Genomic DNA, 24046 nt, shown 5'->3' with positions numbered 1-24046 from the left:
AAGAGTGTATCATACATTTATCTGGAAAAAAAATAGTGTGTATAAAAGGGTCGAATGGGTGATCAAAATCGGTTTGGCATAGTTTACAATATTTAGACCCAACGATGTTCGAATCCATCCGTAAATGTATGTAATATAGTGAATGTGATGTTTGCAAATGTGGCACCTGCCTTTTCACTTTTTACATGCCAACACCGTCTTTTGTTTTGATTGTTCAATTTAATGCATGTTTATATTAATAGTTATTGTATATTTTTAATTTATGTACTATGTTTATTGTGCATTTTTTTTAATATTGCAATAATTGTTCTATTAGAAAGATAATTTTCATTAACAATCAAAGTTAAAAGAGTACCCAATGCAAAATTACTATGGAACTGATAAACACATGATAACTGCACTCTCTTTTTCATCCTCCTCCTCCTCACCTTTCTTCTTTTTCATCATCATAACCATTTTCTTCTAAAATCTTAGTTTTTTCTTTTGGGAATGAACACGTGTCTTCGTGAATTTGTTTGAAAATGAATACAACTTAAATTATATATTTTAATTTTTCGGTCCAATAACATTATGTTATATTTATCTAAGTCTATTTTATCAATAAATTGTATTTTTTAGATATTTAATTAAATTGACATTACATTATATTTTTTATTCTTTTAATTTTATCGTCATTTGGTCACTATTAAATCAATTATATTTATGACGGTAAGACAATGACACATTGACATATTAATTGTTCACGTCACGATTTGGTGATTAAATGATTAATAATACTTGTGGTTGATTTAGTAACCAAAATGATATCACTCTACACTTTTAAAAATTAAAATTGTAGTTTATAATTATTAAGTACTTCGAATTTTAACTATCTATATATAGTTATATGATTCAGATTTAACCTTTCATATTAAAACTCCTCTAATTTAATATTATATATATAATCTAAAATTTGGATATTACTTCACCTATTTTGAAGTTATTTTTAGTTCTTGTAAAAAAAACAGCAAGCAACTTATTTTGGGTTGGATCTCATTATGGAGGAAGTACTATGGAAAGTGAGATTTTGTTGCTAGAAATGGATGTTTGTTATGTTTGCGGGACTGGAAAAATATGCAAAAAAATACAATAGAACGTGTCAATATATTATTGGGTAATGTGACGTGTAACATAACATAATTGGTTGAAACAGGTCGCAGGAAGTGTGAGTTGAGATCTAAAAACGGGAACTACTCTCACCCATCTTCGAACAACACTGAGATTTAAATACACTCTATTTTTAGAATTAGAATATTTCAACTTCTCTAACATTTCATTTCAGTGTTAGGGTTACAGTATCGTGACACACAGAAATAGAAATATGGGAGAACCAAGGCGAATCCCTCTAGGAATCTTTGCAGTTCTATTATTCGTCATTTCTACCGCATCGTTACAGCTTCTTCGTGCTTCCGATGACGCGGTTATTCATCTTCTCCTTTTTTAATTGTTACTTTCCTTTTTTGTCTCTCTTCGATTATTCCATCTTTTAATTCATTAATTGTTTTATTTATGTTCATATTTTTTCAGATCTTCTATGACTCATTTGATGAAGCTTTTGATGGCCGTTGGATTGTCTCTGAGAAGGATGAATACAACGGTAATAAATAATTATTTCTTCTTTTGGAGTTTGAGTTATTGCGTTTTGTTTTGTTTACCATCTTATGAATGTGCGTTTTTTTTTTTTTTGTTAGTGTTCTTCTAATTTTGTTTCATTGGTATTTTTTTTTTCTTACTTGCTCTATCGAATTACTCACATACAACCCCGATTTCGAATCTAATACATTTTTCCTATGTAAAAGGGGTCTATTACAGATCCATTTGAGTTGCACTTACGAAACGATTTGCAAGATAACTTTGCCTTGTCCTTAAAATTTAGTTTTGCATGACCTTCCCGATGTTCATATTTTGGCCGGTTAGTTCTCTTGGTAGTTGGTACATGTTGGTCGAGATTCGATGGAAAAGATCGAAACGAAACCTCTCGAGTTATAGTGATGTGATAGATAATTTGTTCATTCAAAATTGATATAATAGTTGATTGTCCCGTGCATTTTAGGTGTCTGGAAGCATGCCAAAAGTGAGGGGCATGATGATTATGGGCTTCTTGTTAGTGAGAAAGCAAGGAAATATGCTATTGTTAAAGAACTTGATGAACCTGCGAATCTTAAGGATGAAACAGCTGTTCTTCAGTTTGAGACTCGCCTTCAGAATGGCCTTGAATGTGGTGGTGCATATCTAAAATATCTTCGCCCACAGGAGGCTGGTTGGAAACCCAAGGAGTTTGACAATGATTCTCCATATTCTATTATGTTTGGTCCTGACAAGTGTGGGGCCACAAACAAGGTGCATTTCATTTTCAAGCACAAGAATCCCAAGAGTGGAGAGTATGTCGAACACCATCTCAAGTATCCCCCATCTGTTCCTTCTGATAAATTATCTCATGTGTACACTGCTATTTTAAAACCAGACAATGAGTTGCAAATTTTGATTGATGGGGAACAGAAGAAAAAGGCAAATTTCTTATCTTCTGAGGATTTCGAGCCTTCCCTTATCCCTGCCAAGACAATCCCGGATCCTGATGATAAGAAACCTGAGGACTGGGACGAGAGAGAGAAAATTCCAGACCCAGATGCAGCAAAGCCAGAAGACTGGGATGAGGATGCACCCTTAGAAATTGTTGATGAAGAAGCTGAAAAACCTGAAGGATGGTTGGATGATGAGCCTGAGGAGATAGACGACCCAGAAGCTACAAAACCAGAAGATTGGGATGATGAGGAGGATGGTGAATGGGAAGCACCAAAGATTAGTAACCCAAAGTGTGAAACAGCCCCTGGTTGTGGTGAGTGGAAGAGGCCAATGAAAAAGAATCCAGAATATAAGGGAAAATGGCATGCCCCTCTTATTGAGAATCCAGCTTATAAGGGTATATGGAAGCCTCAGGATATTCCAAACCCTGACTACTTTGAACTCAAAAAACCTGATTTTGAACCTATTGCTGCTATTGGTATTGAGATATGGACAATGCAGGATGGCATATTGTTTGACAATATTTTGATAGCTAAAGATGACAAGATTGCAGCATCATACCGTGAAACTACATGGAAGCCCAAGTTTACTATTGAGAAAGAAAAACAGAAGGAAGAAGAGTTGGAGACTGAATCAAGTGGTCTTGCAAGCTTGCAGGTAATGTCATCTCACCTTGTTGTTCTCTTTCTCTCTCTTTTACTGCCTTGCCTTCCCAGCTTTCTCCTCTTTCTTATGCATGATTTACTTTTTGCCCTTGCAGAAGAAGGTATTTGAACTGTTATACAAGATTGCAGACATTCCATTCCTGAGTGCCTACAAGCTTAAATTATATGTAAGTAAAAAACAAAACAAATTTTTGTGTTGGGGCATTTGCTTCACTTATACGTGTAATGTTTCACTTGTTGGATTATGACTTGAATTATAATATGCTGCCTCGCAGGATCTCATTGAAAAGGGTGAAAAGCAACCGAATCTCACTATTGGAATTCTTGTATCCGTTGTGGTTGTTTTCTTGACAATTTTCCTCAGGATCGTTTTTGGTGGGAAGAAAAAACCAGTGAGTAGAAACTCCCTGTACCCAAAAAAACTTGCTCTTATCAATTTTTATTTACTTCATTTCTATTTTTGTTTTGGACTACATGTTGACCACTGGACTATGTCTCTTCTTGTGCAGACAAGAGTGGAGAAGACAAACACACAAGCCCCAAAAACTTCCACTGACCAAGGCAGTGAAGAGAATGAGGAAAACAAAGAGGAGGAGACATCCAAGACGGCTCCACGACGGAGGGTAAAGCGAGAGAATTGAAATGATTTAAACCAGACAGGGGCGGCTGAACAAGATCACCACCAGTGTCACACAAATTTTGAGCTTAGTTGCAGATTATGTTAATTCCATTATTCAGTAGCACTTTGTTTGCAATTTTCTCCTTCACTTTTTGAATATCTATGCATGCATAAGTAGTGTAGATCAGATATTCTGCGTAGTGCTGGTCACTTTGGAGACTTGAGTTTTTAAAACTAATTCAGGTTGTACAATTATTATTCTTTTTCTTTTTAGTTATGGTGCACAGTAATCAAATCGCCAAATAACATTCCCACGGTTAACTACAATCCCAATTTAAGCATGCATAAAAACATTGGAGTTTGATTAAAGTGTATTGTCAATCTAAAATTGTTTTACAAGCAATATTCAATCACAATACATCATTCTATTTTGTGCATTTTTGAAAATAATTGGAAAACTATTGATTTTTATTAGTAGTTAATGTAAAATGTTGAATTTATACTTAATTCAAGTGGACTATTTTAAACTTTATTGATTATGTAATAATTTTTTAATTACGTTTAATTTTAATGGCTTACTTTTGAAATTTTTCATATGTTGACAATTTGAAATTTTTCATATGTTGACAATTTGAAATTTTTCCTATGTTGCCCGTTTTGATCACAATAACGAAATTTTAGAGAATAATAAAACTAGAAAAGGTGGGCCATCAAGATATAAAGGATAATATTGTAAGTTTAAACTAATTTAGTTAATATTTAAATTAAAATTAGATATGAAATTCTTGTTAAAATATCTCGATTAAGGGGATATATCTAGTGATTTTTTTAATGTAAAAATTAGAGAAATATTTAACAGCTATTAAATTAAAATAAATTTAATTAAAATAAATCGTTTGATTTGGTTTTCAGCGGGTTTTAATGGAGTATAATTTTCAGCTTGTGATTTAGTTTGGGACAAATTGAAAAGATAAATAAAAAGGACAAATTGAAAAGATAAATAAAAAATAACTATCGATACATTAGAGAGAGGTGCATGTGTTGTTTAAAATGAGACTTTTAATCTAAAGTATCTATGTAAAAAAAAAAAAACCATTCTAACTAGATATGATCACTCTCTAACGGTTTTTAAGTTAAAAATGGAGTAAATATCAAGATCTCTGAAGGGAAGGGGTTGTGATTTACTCAAATTATTAACTAAAGTTAAATAATTTGCACTCCTAATAATCCTTAGTCCTAGATATGCCATTGCTTAGAGGAATGACCATGGTTATGACAGAGAGTGATTCTGGTCGGGAAGAGGAGAACTTTGTGAAGGAAAAGATAAATAATTTGGAGTTTCAGGTATACTATATTGCTATGTGTGTAGATCAATCTAATGACTATATTTTGTGATCATCATGAACCGCCGAACATAATGGTACATGCTATAGTTTGCCCAGTTTTAGTCTCTAAAATGATTATTATCTATACATATGATACGCAGCAGAAATTACCAATGCTCCTAGCTGTAATTGGTAGCAGTGGAACACATTTTTTACAAGTAAAACTCAGTGCTGAAGCTGTTGCACCCAGTTGCTCAAGGACCAAAAACCCTGGGAGGATAAGCAACAATAGATGCATCAGGTATCTTATCATTTGGACCGAGATCATTAATAGGCGGTCGCTGTTTATGGTGATTAGTGGCTTCCTGATAAGCCATTGCTAATGCCAGCGCCTACAAATAAAGAGTGGGGAAATAAGCTGCGATATCGAATGATAAACACATAGATAATCAACTCACTGATTCATGATTATCCTAGTAAAAATTTAGAAGATATTAAACACAGATTGCCCAACAAACATACAATGTGATCACGGTTAGGGGGAGCATAAATGCCGGTGGTGATGGTGGTTCTTCTTCTGCTGCCACCAGATGGGGGATTAGAGATATTAGTAAATCCTGTTGGCACTACTATGACTGGTAAACCAACAAGATTGCCTATGCATACTTTCTCCCAATCTGTTGCATTGCCAATGAATGCATCCACGGTAAAAGACTCTCTTATTTCGTTGATTAGCCTTCCCCGTGCTCTTTGTGCCTGCATACAATGATTTAAAAACCTGAATGCCAATATATTGTAGCTAAAAATAAATAATTACATGTAAACATTAACATGATCTTTCTGCCAAGTGCCAAACTTCGAAAAATAAAAAACAGTGCAGGCACGGTGTACTGGTGGATACCGAGGTCATTGGTATCCTAAAATCTCATAGTTCTATCACTACAATTAATGCAGTGAATTATTCGTATCAAAGATGCCCACAGTTTAATTTGACTATTTAAGGTAATGGAATAAAAGACCTGTATATAGTCCACTGCTGTAATTATGCGAGCACGGCGTAGTTCAGTGGGCCACTGATCTTGGGCTTCATACACATTATCCTCCCCGGAGCGCTGCCACTGATCAAAGTGAGCCAGCATATCAACATCCATTGTGATATTTAATATACCTTGAACAGATTCAACTGTGTAATTCAATTTGAAAGGAATCATCTCGACACCCATTGACGCAAGAACATGAACTACCTGAGTTGTCATAGCAAAAGAAGTTTAGTTTCATGTATTATCCCAACAAATTCGAGAAAAACAAATGACTTTATGGAATTTGGCAATATTTGATGTCAAAACTTGAACATATGTCTTTCCAATAAAATTAGTCGACAGACAAACCTCCATCTCGGCATCATCAAGATATCCAACAGTCAACTTAGTAATGTCAACCAGAAATGGATCATCAATGGAGCTATCTTTTGATGAGAGATCGTCAAGATCTCTTCCCCGAATAATATCCAGAACAACAGCACAATCAATTGCAGATCTACAGAAAGGGCCAAGCTTATCCTAGATAAAGGTTACAACTTACATGTCAGTTTAACATACAACATACAATAGAAGAACATGGTAGTTTTAAGTTTTACCAAGCTTTCTGATATGCTCATTACACCAGTTCGACCAACAGTACCAAAAGTTGGGCGCAATGCAGTAACACCACATCGAGCTGCAGGGTACGTTATGGATCCAGCTGTTTCTGAACCAATCGCGAATGGAACCATACCTGTCACAATAAAAAAAAATCACACAATTGAATACACACATATCTCGTATATAAAGGAAACAAACAAAATCTAAGACACATTTGACCAGTAAATCATAAAATAAACCATATAATGGAAAGGACCTCTAAATATGATTCACTATACGCAAGCATTGATCAGGGAAAGAAAGAAACAAATAAAAGACAGAAACAAAAGTGCAAGCTTTAACGGAGGATAATTGAAAAGTACCCGCTGAGGTGCTTGCTGCAGGTCCAGCAGAGGAACCCGTAGAAAATTCCTCAATATTCCATGGATTCCTTGTTCTGCCACCAAACCAGATATCATCATAAGCCAATGATCCAGAAACAAGCTTTGCAACGAGAACAGCCCCTGCAGATTTCAACCTGTTTAACAACAACATCAAATATATAGAAACATAATTTATGGTAGTAGATTTTCATTTGTTAGGAGTCTCACCTTTTATAGATCCAAGCTTCCATGTCAATTACTTGATGTTTAAATGACTTTGATCCCCATGTTGTTTTGTATTCGGGCACCGATATTATGTCCTTCAATCCATAAGGAATCCCATGAAGAGGCCCTTCAATAAAAACCAAGATTTAATTTAAAACTAAAGTTTTTCAATACTTCATAGCTTATAACGTTTATCCCAAAAGGATGTAGAATGTGTCAGCATAAAAATACTGAATCATTTAGAAGGTATTGGATAGACAGGCCAAATTTCTAGTTAGTCTATGAGTCATATATTGATGATACAACGATGATTAGAATTCTAGAATAATGCACCGGTCCATAATAATCTTTCTAATGCTAAAAGTATTAACTTGAAGGAAAATAAATTAAAAATAAAAATCACCACATTCAAATATTCACATCTTTACAAGCTAAGAAGATACCTACCTAGATAGAAGCCTTGGCTAAGCAACTCATCAGCTTCTTCAGCTTGCTTGTTTGCCAGTTCTTCAGTATAAGTGACTACAGCTTCAAGAATAGGATTGTACCTGGTATTCATTCCAGGTGACAAAGTTAATTAGGAAGATATAAGTTTCAAATCTTGGAATTCGACTAAACTAAAACACAACGCGGTACATATTTCAATAATTACTAGCACATAAGCATTCTAATACTTACTTTTTCAATCTCCGCAAGAATATTTGTGTAAGCTCCTGAGAAGTAATTTTCTTTGTTTTGATGAGTTCACCTAACTCAAGAACCTGGTTTTAAACAAATGGGAAAAAAGCCAATGGTGAAATTGTACCTTGTGATAATATATTTATATCAGATATAGGCCCTGTTTGCACAAACAACTTAACTGTCTATAAGTGTTTATCATATAAATGCTTATGTATAAGCTATTTCTACAACATAAAATAAAGTCAGTTTTTTCCATATAAGCTATTTTCATTAGCTGTATCTTGGAGAGCTAATAAACATAAGCTGAAAATAGCTTAAAGACATGTTATAAGCTATTTCCATAAACTCTCTCAAACAGTCTCACAAGTAGTCTCACAAGTATTTGTATTAGTAGATAAGCTCAAACAAGTCTATAGTAGAAAGCAAGTTAGCGCATAGTCAGCAATATAGATCACTTATGCAATATAGATCACTTACACTCAAAAAGGCGATATCTTCTTCAGATTCAGGTCTCTGTATTCCAGAAATGGAAGGATGTGTGAACCTTTTAGTTTCACAGTTAATCGATCGACGTTCCCAATCAGCATTGAAAACTAAAGGCGACGGATATTGCAACCCTCCATTCTTAGATGCTACAAGTTCCCGATTTGCTTTTATAATTGGAATATTTAACTCATTTACACCCTTAGCAATCTCCTCAATCTAAAAGGAACAAAATCTGTCATCGATAGTAATCTCTATAGCCCTGACACTTCTTATTGAAGGAGTATTTTAGTGTCTAATATGTATCAGTATCTGACACTAACACGAAACCGAGATGTGACACGTTGATTATATTCAACTAATTCATTTTCTCAAATTATTACCGTGTTGGTATCATGTTTGGTGTCTGTGTCAGTATTTCATAGACAGTAACAAGCCAAAAAACTCACAAGTCATAGAAACTACCTGATTATCTGTGAAGAAGTTGGCATCAAGTAAACCTAAGGAACATCTCAAGCAGGAAACACAACATTTATTCTCTGAAAATTGATTTTGGTTCATACTTCCCTGGTTGATAACAAAATAGAAAAAGGGGTATCATCATGAAAATAACTAGATATTATAAATGAATTCTTACAACACTTGCTCTTAAACTTGGTTCACCAAACTAATGCTACATATAGTTCATCACACAAGTTGAATAAAACATTTGTTATTAAATTAGTAACAAACATTGTTGGTGAACATGTATAGCCAAATCTAAGTAATCACTAAGCAGACACTAACCTGTAATTTCTGGCAGAATATTTTCCATATTCTTTTTATGGTTTTAACCTGTTGTACATTTGTCAAGGGTGTGCAAAAAAGAAAATTGTATTTCTTATCTTAAGATAAATAAAGTGTAACTAGCTAGCAGTAAAAGTGCATTGATTTAATTCCTAAACCTTGTGGGACTCAAATGAGCGGCAGAGAGTTCGAGTTTTAACGCGGAATTGATCTTTAACTGAAAGACGTTAATCACTTGAGCTCAATTATTTCGTTAGTTAATTTGGTGTGTCATTCAATATTGAAAACTAGTAATCAAAACTTTCATGACATTTTTGAAAGGAAGTATAATAATTATTAAAATAATAAATAGAATTTACATTCTAATAGTATATTTCTATTAATAAAAACGAGAAAGAGTAATTACCATGTTAAACGATGAGTGCGATGAAGCGAGAAGCGGAGCAGTGGATACGAGAAGAAGATAGTAGCAACAAACAATTATTGTTACAGAAAAGTGAAATTTGTTAGTGCCACCACCGCTGACACGTGTCGGTTTCTGAACTGCATTTGGACGACACTTGTTATTCGGCAGCATGGCGTTCTCTTTCTCACGGCGAGGGATGATTCGATCTTCTCTATCTGATTAAGTCAACTTTCAGTTCATATATTGGATTTGGATCGTCTAAGCGCATTATCCATATTATATTATATTAATGTTTTTTTATAAATTATTATTATGATCATAAAATATTAGTATTGATTAATAATTCATTTTGCCTCTTCCGTTCATGCGAAAAAGCTACAAAAAGTGATGATGCCATGAAAACGTATAAATACTAATAGGAGTGTTAATTTGACTTGTAATTTGTAATGTTGTGAATCTGTGGCCGTAAACCTCAGTCTTCAACAGACTCAACACAAGACTAAACACTCTCAACAGTACGTACTTCAAGTTGAAGAATTGTAGCTGTACATCTACAAGGCCCCGTTAATAGAAAAAATAATTAAAAAAGAATGATGTAATATATATGTGATATTTACTCGCACAAACCTTTAAATTTGGCTTGTTACTAAAATAATTAATATATTATAAATTTTAATCTCCTCTAAAAGAATATGATTTAGTTAGTTTTTATTTTACTATTAAATTATTATTATTTTAGTATATTAATTTTATTTAATTTGACTTTCAAATAAAATTTCTATTAAGAGCAGAAATAATTATTTAAATTTTAAATTCGACAATTTTGTTTCCATTAGTTGGATTAGGAAGTAGAAAGGCAGAATCTGCATGAGGTAGAGAAGTAAAATCCAACTGACCTGTTATACCTTATATCAATAAATTTTATTCAAATAAAACCACTTGTTTTTGTTGATTCACTGGAAAATGAATCCCCTGCACAGCTAAAAGCGATAACAATAGTCAAATATCTTATCTTGTCATATCATAATATCTAACGATAAAAATTTATGTATAAATAAATTATCAAATATTTTACAATTTCATTAAAATATTTTCAAACTCGCAATCAAATATTTTACAATTTCATTAAAATGTTTCAAACTCGCAAAATACATTACTAATTTGATTAACACTTGACAGTATCAATTTTCCTATTTGCTCTGTACACTTTGGTTCTTAGTTAACATCTCTTGAAATATTATTTGAATAATTCACTTTTATAAAATTAGTGGTGGGACATGATTAAATAGTAGTTTCTCATCTTGGTGTAAACTCTCAATGTATGTGTATTAAACTATTGCATTTGAGTTGATTTATTTATAGTAGATTGTAATATGTAAAACCTAAACTAATTGTATAACTTATAATTTATTCCTTTAATAATAAATCGTCAATTTAGTTCATAAGTGTTACTTTTTTTTTTTTATAGAATATACGATAAATACTACTATAATTAATTAAGTCGAAGTTTTAAATTTAAATCATATTAACCTAATAATATCGACATTTGTTAAGTTATAATTTAAAAACTATAATTATTTTTTCTTTTTAATGCGGTTTTTAAACTATATAAAATTAATACTAGACTTTGCACCAAAAGTTAAAAAATTAATACTAGTCCTTGAAAAAATAATACATAGCGATTTCTTGTTATATTTGTAGAATATAATGGATATTGTAGGAACAAATCTATGGTTTATTCATCTTCAAACACATTGAAGTCTATTTAATAAAACTGGTAGGGACATATAACAACAGATGTTAGGAGAAGGAAGCATTTCTTACTAAAATGAATTATCTATCTTTATTTTATTTTGTGTGATTTCTGTAATTTTTAAATGTGTTTCAAATAAGTAATTAAAAATTTAGGGAAATTAAAATTCTAAATAATTCAAATGTTTAAATTATATTCACTTTATTGTTTAGATAGAGCAACTGTTTATTCAATGTTGGAATGTTTATAAAAAGTTCAAAAACTAGAGCAAAAGTTATAATAAATTTTTTTGGCCAAAATCAAATTTTGGAAAAGTTGGAGGACCAATTTACAAAGACTGCAGGAACTAATTTGTAAAATTTGATGATTTACAGGAAATAATTTGCAAGTTTATAAGGATCTAATTGTAGAATGCGAGAAATTACATGGACTAATGTGCAAAGTTATAGAAAAATATATAAAGACTTTTTATAATTCATATGCTATATATGTAAGAGTACAATTAACATACTCCCCCAATCAAATAAATTGTTTATTTTGTCATGTCATACAATTTAAGTAGAGTAAAGTTATATTATTTGACGTTGTTAAATATTACATCAATTCGTAAATTATAATATGATTAAGTTTGAATTTAGAATTTTACATCTATGTAAGTTAATTATAATAGTCATCTCTAAGACAATATATATCAATAATGTATATCCTTTCCTCATAAAAAAAAAAAGAATTTCATATTTTTAATTTTTGTGATATTTAAAAAAACAAATATAAGATTTGTATATAAGTTTGATTTTCGTTATTTTTAGAAATAGTCAGTTCACAAATATTTTCTGTATCGATATTATCCTCACCTTAAATTTTATTTTATAAAAAAAATTGAAAATGTAACTAACCTGTACAACCAGCAAAATATTAATGCATTATTGGGATTTAAGCTACATAGATCGGACACGGGTAATTGTCCAATTTTGATCACACGAGTAAGATTTAAACTAATATTTTAAATTATTAAATAAAATTAAAGTCTTCTTTGATCATTATCAGACGGTCACCAATGTAATGCAGGAAAAAGAAACTGCAGTGAATAATTTTGAGCTACAACAGCGATACAATTTTCTCTCTCTCTCTCTCCTCAAACAAACAAGTGAATCTGAATCCTTGTTCTCCCTCCAATAAACCCTAGCGCCACTAACTCGTTTTTCTTCTTCCTCTTTCACCTCAATTCCGAGTTCCTCTATTGTTCTCGTTTTTTTTTGTTTGAAACAGAGGTTTCTTGTCATCACCACCGCGCCGGATTTCCCCTGTCGCCGTGGCCTACTTATTCTTCAAGGGTAAGCTTTCTTCTTCTATTTATTTATTGTTTAAGCTTCGAAAACTGAATTGACCCAATTTTTGTTGAAACCCTAACTTTCCCTTACTGTTCAAAATCCGAAAATGCTATGTTTTGGGATAAATTGAGATACTGGGTTGTTTAATTTCATATTTGATTCAGTTAAAGCCCATTTTTTTCTTTGAGAACCTAATCTTATTTCCTTTAAAAGTTTCGAATTTAATCTTGTATTTTGCCTCTGAGATTGTTTAATTTGTTGCTTAAACCACTATTTCCAATGTTCCAGAATCCTATGATATACTATTTCATCAATCATTGTCTTGAAATTGATTGAGCTCTGTTGGTTCTTTAACACACTTCCATTGTGATTATTGTGCAAAATAGGGAGAAAGAAGGAGTGTAAAAATGCTGAAGTTCCTATCGAAAGTGAAGATCGAGTTCAATGCTCTGGATCCACGAATGGCATCGTGTATGGAGTTTTTAGCGCAATGTAACTCACGAAAGGCGAAGGAATCGAATCCTGCTTGTGAAGTAGAGGTAAAGCGTGGAAACGTGGAGCACCCGCCACAGATCACCGTTACGTTTGTGAACGGTGTGGAAGAAGCATTTGATGCAACATCGACGCCGGCTCACCATATAACGAAGATGATTCTGGATAAGGGTCAACTTCTCGAGACTGAACAGATGTTCCGTGAAGCAGGGGAGCAATGGCCTGTTATCATCCCCGACGAGGAACTCTCCCAACATGCACCTGGCACCAAAGTGCGTTTTCTTTATTTTAAGTTTCATTTTTTTGAAATATGTTTTTCCTTTCTTTTGTGATTAATGTTTTCTTATCATTATTTTCTTTTATCCAATTCATAATTTCAAGTTCAACACTGCTTTTATGTTTTTCCATTTTCTCTTTTATTTGTTCTGTTTTGGATTCGGACATGGTTCATGATAACTTAGTATAAGATAGGAATTGAGATAAAGGGTGCAATGTACCTGAAAATGAGTTGGCAGTAAAATTGCAATTGGCTGTGTTAGAGTGATAATTCTTTAGGTAATTCAGACGTAGAGTAATTTTTGGTCTGGGTGATATTTTATTTGAGGGAGGAACATCACTGGTTGAGGATGGTTGAGAGGACTGATTTGATTGTGGTAGGATATGAGGTGGTTCAAGAGATTGGGGCAAATTTGTATTGACCGGTAGAGTGGGAATTAGAATGTTTCTATTACTGGTGTGAGAGGTATTGGTAGATGCATAGCACAATGAGCCAAAAACTATAAGGCATGCGAGGTCTGGTTGTGTATTAAACAACAAGTGATTCAGAGAATCAGATTTGAATTTGAGGGTAGCAGATGGAAACATGTTAATAATATGCACTGCATGTGAGATGTCAAAAGACCAAAAGGGAAGAGGTAAGCAAATTTAATATGTGGCTAGGGCTTCCTTTCAACCGCACCATTTTGTTTGGGGTTCCAAGTTTTCAACACATGACAATTGATGTTGAATGCTCATAGTATAAAACAAAGCATAGGAAAGTCATATTCATTTTCATTATAAGGAAATGTTGTATTTTTTAGTGGGTTATACTATACAATGAACTTAATTTCTTACCATGCTATGGAATAATTGTGTTTCAGATTTAAATAGTAATTACATTGGCAAAGTAGTTGTTTGACAGAAAATTTATGTGTTATGTGATTGCAGAGGCTTATGCATCTACAATGTATCTGCATGGTTTTATAATTTATTTTTAGATAACTCATATTTTTGTTTAATATGGTTTCTTTTAACAATCTTCAGTGACATGCTTTCTGTTTTTGAATATTAAGGCCTGTAGTTAAAGCAGTTTTAATTAATTTGTATGTTTTATGTGTCTCTTCTTCCAGCCAAGGAAAGCAGAGGAGAAGAAGCAATAGCTGAAAATTGTTGAGCATATTAACTGCCGGGAATTGATCTGGGTTTTGTCCTGTTTTATCTTGTTTCCTTTTAGCTTGGCAATGTGGCATCTGATCACTTTTGCAGCCTGTTTTGCTGTATTTTAGGACTAATTTATTGAGTACATAACTACATGTGGTTTGCATAATAATCGACATCTCTGAATTGCAGAGTTTTGAAACTGTAACCTTGTCATGCTTTAATTTGTTTGGTCAAGTTTACGCCCACAAAGTTCTGTGTGAATGTTGTAGCTTTTCTAGTTTCATACTGTCTTGCCCAAAGTTGTCAAATGATATCAGATTATTGGTTCAAAAGCACAACTCACAGGGAGGGTAAATTGGAGTCCCTTTTTCAAAAGCACTCTTTATCTCAACGTCTGTCTTGTACAATTTACCTGTAACTGGAATCCCTTTTTCTAATAAAAATAAGAGCAAATATTTCATCTTTAGATGAAATATTTAATAAAGCTCCGTGCACATCTATTCAAAAATATAAAAAACAACGTGCAAGCCCAAAGAAAGAAGAATAAGGGGAAACAAAATCTAGAAGACAAAAATGCAAAATGGAGAAACAGCTCGAGCAACTATAGTCTCTCACACCTAAAAGAGATAGAAAAGGACAATTCTGAAGTCTATCGAAAATGCAAAATGGATAGAGAAACTATGCCTAAAAAAACAAATGCCGAATAACAAAAATCATCTTTCAATACTTGTAGAATAAAATCTTCAACCATAATATATTTCCAAAAGATAACAATTGAGAAGATGAGTTTGAGAGAATGAGTCGCAACACAATTGTAAATATGAAGACGCATAAGATTTGAGAAGAAGCTCGTAATTTTGTGGGAGGTTTAAAATGTTCTTTGATAATTGTTCTAAAAAATCAATTATTTTTAAATAAAAAATTAAAATGATAAAAGATTGGTTTAAAATATATTAGTTGTTAATTACGATTTTTGGATTATTATTAATCAAGAAAGCTCTCGTTAGATTTGTTAAAATGATAAATGTTCTCATTACTATTTTTGTAAATTTTTTATTATTTCCTTAATTAAAATATTAGTGAAAGTCTTTTTTTTAACTGGGAGATTAATAATGGCCGATTAAGAATATAAAAGTAAATGTATTTTTTTTTACTAAGTAAATGTATTTTTTTAATATATTCAATGTTAGTAATTAGTTGCCACCAAACCATATCACTCCTCAAAAGTAAATGTATTTAATAAAAAAGTATTATACATGTTTAATTATCTTCTATTATTCTACATTTCTACTTAAGGCACTCACAACAGGACTCATATTCAATAAAGATTGAGTCCTTTTCTTTACTTTAAAATTTCTAAAAAATGATTTTTAATTTATGTTTTATAAAAAATATTATTTTTAAATTTACGTAAAAATGGTAGAAATTATTTTAGCTTCATTCATTATCGATTAAAAAATAATAATTTTAATATTCAATAATTTTAATATTTATTATTATAAAATTTTAAAAAATAAAAATTATATTTTTAAAATATATATATTGTTCAAAAATAATTTTTATGATAGTTTCTCAAAATAGCTTTTCATTTTAGTCATATTTTGAAATTTTATTATTCAAAAAAAGTTGTAGGAAATAGATAAAATACTTAAAATAATATTTTAAGATAAACTATTTAAACAAATTTTTATGTGAAACTTTATTTAAAAAAATTAAAATATTATAACAAAAAATAAAATACTATAATTTTTTTTTTAATCTTAAACAGAGGACCCAAAAAATTCAAACTAAATAGATTAATAAAATGAAGACAAAATACATCATGTGTTCTCTTAACTTAAATTAAAATAATAATTTAATCATTTATCTTTTTTTTCCTTCGATTTCATCCTTTATTTAAATAATAATTTGATCATTTATTTAAAATGTCAATAATATTATCATTTTTTTTACATAAAATTAGAAAATTTATCATCATCTTCAAACCAAACCCAGAAAATTCATTATTAATTTTAAGAAATTTTATATATTCGTCAAATTCATTACTCAAATATTCAAATAAACTCATTTTAATCTTCAACAACATCAAATTCATCAAATAAAGAACTCGTATTTTAAAATTTGATCTACAAATCACCAAGACAGTATCTTTTTCTTCTTGCTATTCATTTTCAAATCAAATTCGTGAACTAAATATTAAAATACGAGTGGACACAATATTATTAATATTTTAAAACATAAAAAATCAAATAATTACTCAATATTAAATAAAGAATGAAATTAATAAATAAATAAATAAATAATTAAATTATTATCTGAAATTAAGTTTAGAGACTGTTGGATGTATTTTTACTTAAAATGAATGATTTATTACATTATCGTGTATTATAATTTTCTATACTTTTCATTTTAAAATAACTGGTAAAAATAATGTGTAAACAATTATTTTATAATCTGTTCAAACATATAATTAAGAGATACCTTGATGGAAATATAAAAAAAAAATATATCATTATAAACTATTCAACAAATTTCTATAGATATCATAATTTATTTTAGTTTTAATACACCATTGATATTCCTCCTTTACACTTGTAAAAAATTGTATACCTTTACTTTTTGTTTTTTATGTTTTATCTTTTTTTTTTCATTTATAAAAAAAAAAATTTAATTATTCATTTTTGTTATTTATCTTTTATTAAAATAAATACTTTTTACTTTCACACTGCAACACAAAAATTGTTACAGCACATCATCCGTGACATTCAATATTTATGATATCATTTCATAAAACATATATCCAACTGATTACTAACTTGAACTTAAAAAATTCTCCAGACATACTTTAAAACACATATAATTAATAAAAAATTAAATAGAAATATGATTAAACATATTTTTAGTCATATACAAATTTTCTTTTTCAAATTTAATCTTTAAAAAGAATGATTTATTTTTAAAGTTTATTTTGATTTTAAAGAAATCTTTTGTACAAATAAAGAATATCAGCTTTTTACAAAAGCTTTTCAAAATACAAACTAAAAATAAATATAATTTTTTTATAAAAATTAAAGAGTTGAATTTTTTTATAGAGAATAAAAGTAAATTTTATAAGAATTAAAAAAGTTATTTAATCTATGAAAAAAATCATTGGCATTTTAATGACGATTCTTTTTGAAGTTTAGCCTTTTACGTGAGATATGCTTTTATTTTTCTTTATTACCAAACCTGCATGTAATTTACTATTATACTAGACCGTTTCTATCTTCTGCCATGACCATGTCTATATTTATGAGGCTAATTTAATTTAAGATATCCCTTGATATTGAGTCTTGAAAATCCGATTCTTTTCTTTTATGGAAAAATTATTTAAAAAGAAAAGATAAATTAGGAAGTTGGTAGAGAGTAAGAAATGGTATAAACTCCTAGGAAGGTTTATACTTTCTCAAACATTGTTTCTTGGTCTACATTTGGTGCATATAGTAAGTAAATACTCTCTCAATTCCTTTTAAAATGTCATTTTTTAATAAATTTTTATTCTTTTTTATTTATCAATTTCAAAGTTCAAAAGATTATTAACTATTAATTATTATTTTGAAAAAAAATAACTCTAACTATTTATTACAGAGAAAAAAAAATATCAAATAATTAAAAATGTTATATAAAAATGATTTTTTTTAATCAATATATAAAAATGATAAATAATTGTATCAGAAGTAATAAAATTTATTAATTTTCTGAGCATGTGTAAATAACCTTAAAATAGCAATTAAAAAAGAATAATTTAGCAACTCCTTAGTTGGAAGGAGAGGGTACCTCATATAAATGAGTACAATATTTGGAAAATAATCACTTGTGGAAAGAAGTTACCTACACGAAAATATCAATCCTCCTTTGGAAGTTCATTCACTTAGAATAAAAGCACAATTTTTTTACTATATGAATGAATGAATGTGTCTCATCCCATTCTCATTTCTCAAAGTTTTTACCATAGTGTCACAAAATGTGTGAACCAAATTCAGAGAAAATTTGTGAAGGCAGTGCTGAGTCTCCAACTACACCAGTTGGAAGACAACCAACAGAAGCTGAACCCAAAAGTAGTGAAAGAATCAAAGCCACAAGACACCCAAGATGGACCAGACAAGAAACACTTGTTCTAATAGAGGCAAAGAAAGTGGTTGAAAATGGTGACCAGGTTTGTAGATACAGATCATCAACATCAGGGTTAGTTCATACAGACCCGAAATGGGATTTGGTGTCATCATTGTGTCAACAACATGGTGTCAAGAGAGGTGCTGTTCAGTGTAGGAAAAGATGGGGGAATCTTCTCACTGATTACAGGAAGATCAAGAAATGGGAGTCAAATATAAAGGATGAGAATGAGTCTTTTTGGATAATGAGAAATGATGTGAGGAAAGAAAATAAATTGCCAGGTTTCTTTGATTCTGTTGTGTATAATGTATTGGATGGAGGGGTATGTACTGCTGCTGCATTTCCACTGACACTGATCAAAATGGCACCAAGAGAAGAGAATGGTGATCAAGTTGAAATGCCGGTGGCGGCGTTAGAGGATGAAAATGAGGAGGATGAGGATGAGGCTACTGTTGATTGTGAGAAAATGGGTTGGAGCACAGAGGAGGAAAACATTGAGACAAATACAAATGGGAATATGGTCAGCAACAGTCCATTCAAAACACCAAATGTTATGAAAACCAACATTAGAGGGAGTTTCAATATAATACCCCTAATCACAGTGCCTAATTCAGCAGGTAAGATGTTCTAATGATATCTTTCTGTTCATTTTAATTAGTTTCGTATTTATATTATAGTCAATTTGATTGTACTAATGCTAAAAAATCATCATTGAATAACAGTTTCCAGGACAATATAATTACAACCTACTTTGAGTGAAGAGAATGAAGGACAACTAATTTTAAAATGAACATTAGTAAATGAGAAAAATAAATCTAAGTTTGTTTTTTTATGTCATTCATAATATAATATATATCATTGAAAATAATGTATATTATTAAAAAGGAAAAAGGTAGAGCTGAAGAAAATATTTTTGAATACTTTATTTTATGTGAACGTTTTAGTACAAAGGTTAAATAAGCTCATATATCAAATCAGTGCAGTTGTGTTTCCTTAAGGATATGCAGATTATCTTCTACCTTTTTCTTATTGATCAATTATTTTCTCGTTGCTTTGCACTGATAAGCAGAGAGACAGCAACAACCATCTTGCCAAGGGACCTATGGTCAAGGTAATCAAATCAACTCAGCTTTGCCATTTTTTATTTTTCTAATTCTGGTCACTCCAATCCTGTTTGCAACTTATGAATCTCAACCTTTTAAGCTATCCAAATGTTCTGCTAGACCTGTGATATAACAAATCATGAAATTTTAGTGGTTGCAACAAAGTTTTGGTAGCATATTTTTATATCACACCATCCTCTTTTTATCTATTTTCTCCTTTTCTAAAGAGCTCTTTGTTACCACCTACAACAATAAACAAGGAGATATTTGTATGCATCTGTTGGAGCCTCTTGGATTTTAGAACTTTTAATTACAAAACAGCTATTGTTTTCATTCTATTTCTCGTTTTAAAAAAATTGCAATTTTCACTGTTTTGTGGAGAAGTTTTATAGCAAAATGAAGTGAAAATGTGAGACGACTTTGTAATTAAAAATGAAACACAAAGTAGACGTTTTTCCAAAACAAGCATACGTAATAAATTAATCCTGCGGAAGTACTTGAGTTTGAACCCTAGTAGTATAATCATTGACCAAACTTTCCTTACCTCCCGACCAAACTTCAGGTTATAAGAGTCCCTTTCTCGGAGGAGTAAAAAGAAAACTCACACACTTAAGTCTTATTGGTTTTATTTGGTGCCCACTATTTGACCCTTTGTTTTGGCAATCTCATTGGAAATATATTGATTCAGGGTTTCAGAGAGAACCTTTATTGAATGAGGGGTACAAGAGAAAGCGATTATCACCAGACAATTCCGAAGACACAGATTTTAATGACAATGTCATCAAAGTGCTAAGGAGGAATAGTAACATACTGAAAGCCCATCTTGGAGCTCAGAACATAAATTCCCAATTAGCCAGGGACCAGCAGAAGCAACAAACGGACAGCTTAGTTGCAGCCCTTGGCAAGCTTACAGATGCTCTCACAAAAATTGCAGATAAGCTGTAAATAAATTCAGAAGAAAATCAAATATTTTTCAGGGGCATCAGACAAAGTACTTGTGGACAAGGATTTGTCGATTGCTGTTAAATTTGGCACTTGATTTATTGTTATCAATTTCCTCCTTTAAGCAGTTTTCGTGCCGCATATCATTTTATTTTTGTGAAAACTTATCTTCATATACACTTGTTCTTATGAAATTGATGTTTATTCTTTTAATTCCAGATCCAGTGTGCATATGCTGTAATCTATTTCCAGAAACGTTATTTGAACATCAACTTGAAACACTAAAACCCAACAACTTTTTAAATGGTTAATGCATTTCAGACACATGGTTAAATGAAGTATTAGATTTAGTTAATAGATATATCAAGTGTCGCAACTCATTGATGATCTACTGAATTTTATTAACCACAAATTTCAATGTGATTAATCACATTTTTCACGTGTTCAAATCTATATGTAATTGTAATGCCTAAAATTGTGGTTAATAAAATTTAGTTAATGGTTAATTAATTATTCAATCTTCATATATCTATTAACCAATCATTGAGCCGCGTTATCAATATGTGTGAATTGCATTAAGTCATTAACCAATTAAAAATTGTTGAATTTAGGTGCTTTTGATTGATGTTCAAATAACATTCATGTATTTTCCCCAAATTCCAGCTTAGCAAAAAAAAACTATTTTGGTTTCGGTTATAATACTTCTCTAATCGTGTTACACATTATAGAAATTTGAAGACACCTTGACAAATTGCGGACAGAGAGTGATAATAAAAGGAACAAAAGTCATCACCCGAAGGGAGTGGCAAGATAAAATTAAATCGACGCATCAACTGACAGTCTGACATCTAGTTTCAAATTTGAAATTTTTTCCAATTACAAAAAAAAAATTACACTAGTTCCTTTTACACTGAGAAGAAATAAAATATACATATCCAGCAAATCATAGGATGACATAACATACAAAAGCACAACAAAAAATGGCTTACAATATACATACGGAATTTCCTCTAAATAGGGTTGGCTACATGGGATCAAATTATGTCAGTGTTCTGTCAATTATTACGTATTCGATCCATGTCGAAGGAATTTCCTTTAATGATGCAAAACTTACCTCTGAAGCCTCTGGCCTCGCTACATAGGAACAGCCTCGATAAGCCTGGAAAAGTAAAATTGAGTAGTGGTTAAGCCTCTCTTCTTTATAGTCCACCCAACCTTACGCAGTGCCCTTTCAATATCTCCCTCGGAGTGAAGATATGCCCTGGTTGCCTTGGAAGGCCCAGGGAACAACTCACCAACCCTCTTCAGCGCATCATAATAAAATGTCTTAGGTGCAAAGCTCAGAATCAATCGCTTTTCCGCCAAAGAAGTAAGGTGAGCAATCATCCCATCTGCCTTATTTTGAGGGTAATGAATCAAAACATCAAGGCACACCACTGTATCGTACTTTCCATCCAAACTCTCTAAATCACTCACCACAAACTTTGGCATCAAAGATGACACCCCATTCTCACTAGACACGAGTTGTTCTTTCGCCTGCAAAGTGACAAAACACACTTAAGGTATTAGTTTGTGATCATATATGCTTTTGGTAAACATAGATTTAAATGAATTTGACTATGGTTTTGGACAATTCGAGATACCACGTCCCAGCCCTATTCTTATACCGAGCTCTTTGGCCTTTCAGGCTCAGAACTGAGGGACTAAAACTCTATCCAACAATTACATGATTATTGTCCTGACATTGAGGAGGCTAGCATTATAAAAAGAGGGCCAAGAATCCTTAGTAGACAGACCGCACACCTGCCAAATTTGATCTCTAAGGTTTCACAACGGTCATGAATCGAATTTAGCAGGAAGTAGGAACATATTTATAGCTGGTTGGAAGCAAGAAAAACTTGTATTAACAAAAAGTTTTTGAGAGGCACAAACAGTGTGCTGTGGAGCACATTTATGGGTATGATTGAAGAGAAGTTTGTAAACTCCAGGTTGTGTGAATTTCATTATGCAAACTGACTTTTCCAAAGTAGCAGTCCCCTAATCCCCTTCCACTTCAATATGAGTTTCAAGGCAAACTCAATTTACACTGAGACCAATTGAAAACCAAACAAAAGTTACTTTCCAACTTTACTTTCTGAACAAGACGTTTGGAAGCTCCCAACTGAAAGCCAAGCATACTTAATTGAATCCGCTATAAAGTGATTTATGTTCAGATTATATTTTTTGGGTAAAGAGAATAATCCGCACAGCTGCAAAGACTAATCGTACTAAGTGTCCAATGTTGATTGAGTTGATCTCTCGCAACAAATATTTCTTCGTAAACATCGGTCCAATATCAAACCCTGACCACATGTTTAAGTGATTAAAAGTCCATATGCCATTGCCACACCATATTGGTATGGGTCATAATATTTTAGCCTATGCAGTTTTGGAGTCAATTTAGACCTACATTTATTTTATTTACTAAAATAAAACTTCACATAAGGTAAAATAAATTATCATGTTAAAGCCTGTACACTTCTCCATTCTCCGATCACAAATCAAAATTTTCAAAATTGTAAATTAAGTAACCTGTTTCTCAGCTTCAGCGACCATGGCAGCAGATATGTCACTAGCACATACAATGGCACCTTCCTTGGCTAAAGGAATAGAAAGTGAACCAGTACCGCAACCGGCGTCACAAACGGTAACACCCTTGAGCGAGCCTTCATCTTTCAGCATCTGTAAAGCATTCTCAACAGTCTTAGAATGACCTAACCTAATATCTCGTTGAACTCTATTAACATCATCAGTATCACCGTATATCTTTTTCCACCGTTGGAACCCGGAGTTGTTGAAATATTCCTTCACAACTTCTTTGTCGCCGCCGCCAACTTCCTCCGCCTGTTCACGCCGCCGTTTCTCGGGGTCTGTTAGAGAGAGAAGTGCGGTGAGGCCGGCTACGAAACCTCCGCTTACTACGGCGATTGTGGTGCCGTCTATTGCGCCGGAAACGTCGGCGGCTGTTGCGGTTGAGAGCGGGGGGATGGCGAATGCGGTTGAGAGTTTACGGTTGGCGGGAGAGAATGTAGGGGAACGGTTAGGTTTATTGGGGTTTGGG

The 24046-nt window shown here is 31.8% G+C and overlaps 5 protein-coding genes and 1 long non-coding RNA gene across 9 annotated transcripts in view; 3 read left to right on the top strand and 3 right to left on the bottom strand.

Annotated features, from left to right (window-relative positions):
• The first annotated feature begins 1135 nt into the window (after positions 1-1135).
• Positions 1136-4119, top strand: LOC101500016 (calnexin homolog). Its single transcript, XM_004503753.4, has 6 exons — positions 1136-1459; positions 1567-1636; positions 2093-3219; positions 3323-3394; positions 3503-3619; positions 3737-4119. The coding sequence occupies exons 1-6, from the start codon at positions 1361-1363 to the stop codon at positions 3866-3868; spliced, it is 1617 nt and encodes a 538-aa protein (XP_004503810.1). The 5' UTR covers positions 1136-1360; the 3' UTR covers positions 3869-4119.
• Positions 4120-5153: 1034 nt separating this feature from the next.
• On the bottom strand, positions 5154-10106 carry LOC101499705 (uncharacterized). 4 transcript variants are annotated; one of them, XM_012716636.3, is made up of 13 exons: positions 9755-10104; positions 9349-9396; positions 9028-9129; positions 8557-8781; positions 8077-8159; positions 7846-7946; positions 7402-7525; positions 7174-7328; positions 6808-6944; positions 6560-6730; positions 6191-6415; positions 5694-5927; positions 5154-5563 (listed from the first exon to the last, which is right to left on the bottom strand). In XM_012716636.3, exons 1-13 carry the CDS (start codon positions 9923-9925, stop codon positions 5426-5428), a joined length of 1914 nt encoding a protein of 637 aa, XP_012572090.1. In that variant the 5' UTR covers positions 9926-10104; the 3' UTR covers positions 5154-5425. The 4 variants fall into 4 exon arrangements, with proteins under 4 accessions (XP_012572090.1, XP_073225903.1, XP_012572091.1 ...); XM_073369802.1 differs by lacking the exon at positions 8557-8781 and having other exon boundaries at positions 9755-10106; XM_012716637.3 differs by lacking the exon at positions 9349-9396 and having other exon boundaries at positions 9755-10101.
• A 2506-nt stretch (positions 10107-12612) lies between these two features.
• LOC101499401 (uncharacterized) lies at positions 12613-14998 on the top strand. The gene is made up of 3 exons (XM_004503750.4): positions 12613-12841; positions 13225-13602; positions 14719-14998. Exons 2-3 carry the CDS (start codon positions 13246-13248, stop codon positions 14746-14748), a joined length of 387 nt encoding a protein of 128 aa, XP_004503807.1. The 5' UTR covers positions 12613-12841; positions 13225-13245; the 3' UTR covers positions 14749-14998.
• Positions 14999-18591: 3593 nt separating this feature from the next.
• Positions 18592-21164, top strand: LOC101513291 (trihelix transcription factor ASR3-like). Its single transcript, XM_004503784.4, has 3 exons — positions 18592-19518; positions 19971-20012; positions 20693-21164. The coding sequence occupies exons 1-3, from the start codon at positions 18753-18755 to the stop codon at positions 20947-20949; spliced, it is 1065 nt and encodes a 354-aa protein (XP_004503841.1). The 5' UTR covers positions 18592-18752; the 3' UTR covers positions 20950-21164.
• Positions 19801-20701, bottom strand: LOC140920912 (uncharacterized). Its single transcript, XR_012163578.1, has 2 exons — positions 20549-20701; positions 19801-20126 (listed from the first exon to the last, which is right to left on the bottom strand). It is a non-coding gene; the product is annotated as an uncharacterized lncRNA (long non-coding RNA).
• Positions 21165-21795: 631 nt separating the features above from the next.
• Positions 21796-24046, bottom strand: part of LOC101499084 (magnesium protoporphyrin IX methyltransferase, chloroplastic) — a 2995-nt gene continuing 744 nt past the window's right edge. The window contains exons 2-3 of the mRNA XM_073370089.1: positions 23518-24029; positions 21796-22482 (exon numbers count right to left, since the gene is read on the bottom strand). Of these exons, the coding sequence (XP_073226190.1) occupies positions 22081-22482; positions 23518-24029 (914 nt within the window). The 3' untranslated portion in view covers positions 21796-22080. The remainder of the gene's footprint in view (positions 22483-23517; positions 24030-24046) is intronic.

Source organism: Cicer arietinum, chromosome 6 (assembly GCF_000331145.2).
Source record: "Cicer arietinum cultivar CDC Frontier isolate Library 1 chromosome 6, Cicar.CDCFrontier_v2.0, whole genome shotgun sequence".
Lineage (NCBI taxonomy): Eukaryota > Viridiplantae > Streptophyta > Magnoliopsida > Fabales > Fabaceae > Cicer > Cicer arietinum.
This window is presented reverse-complemented; position numbering and strand designations above follow the sequence as displayed.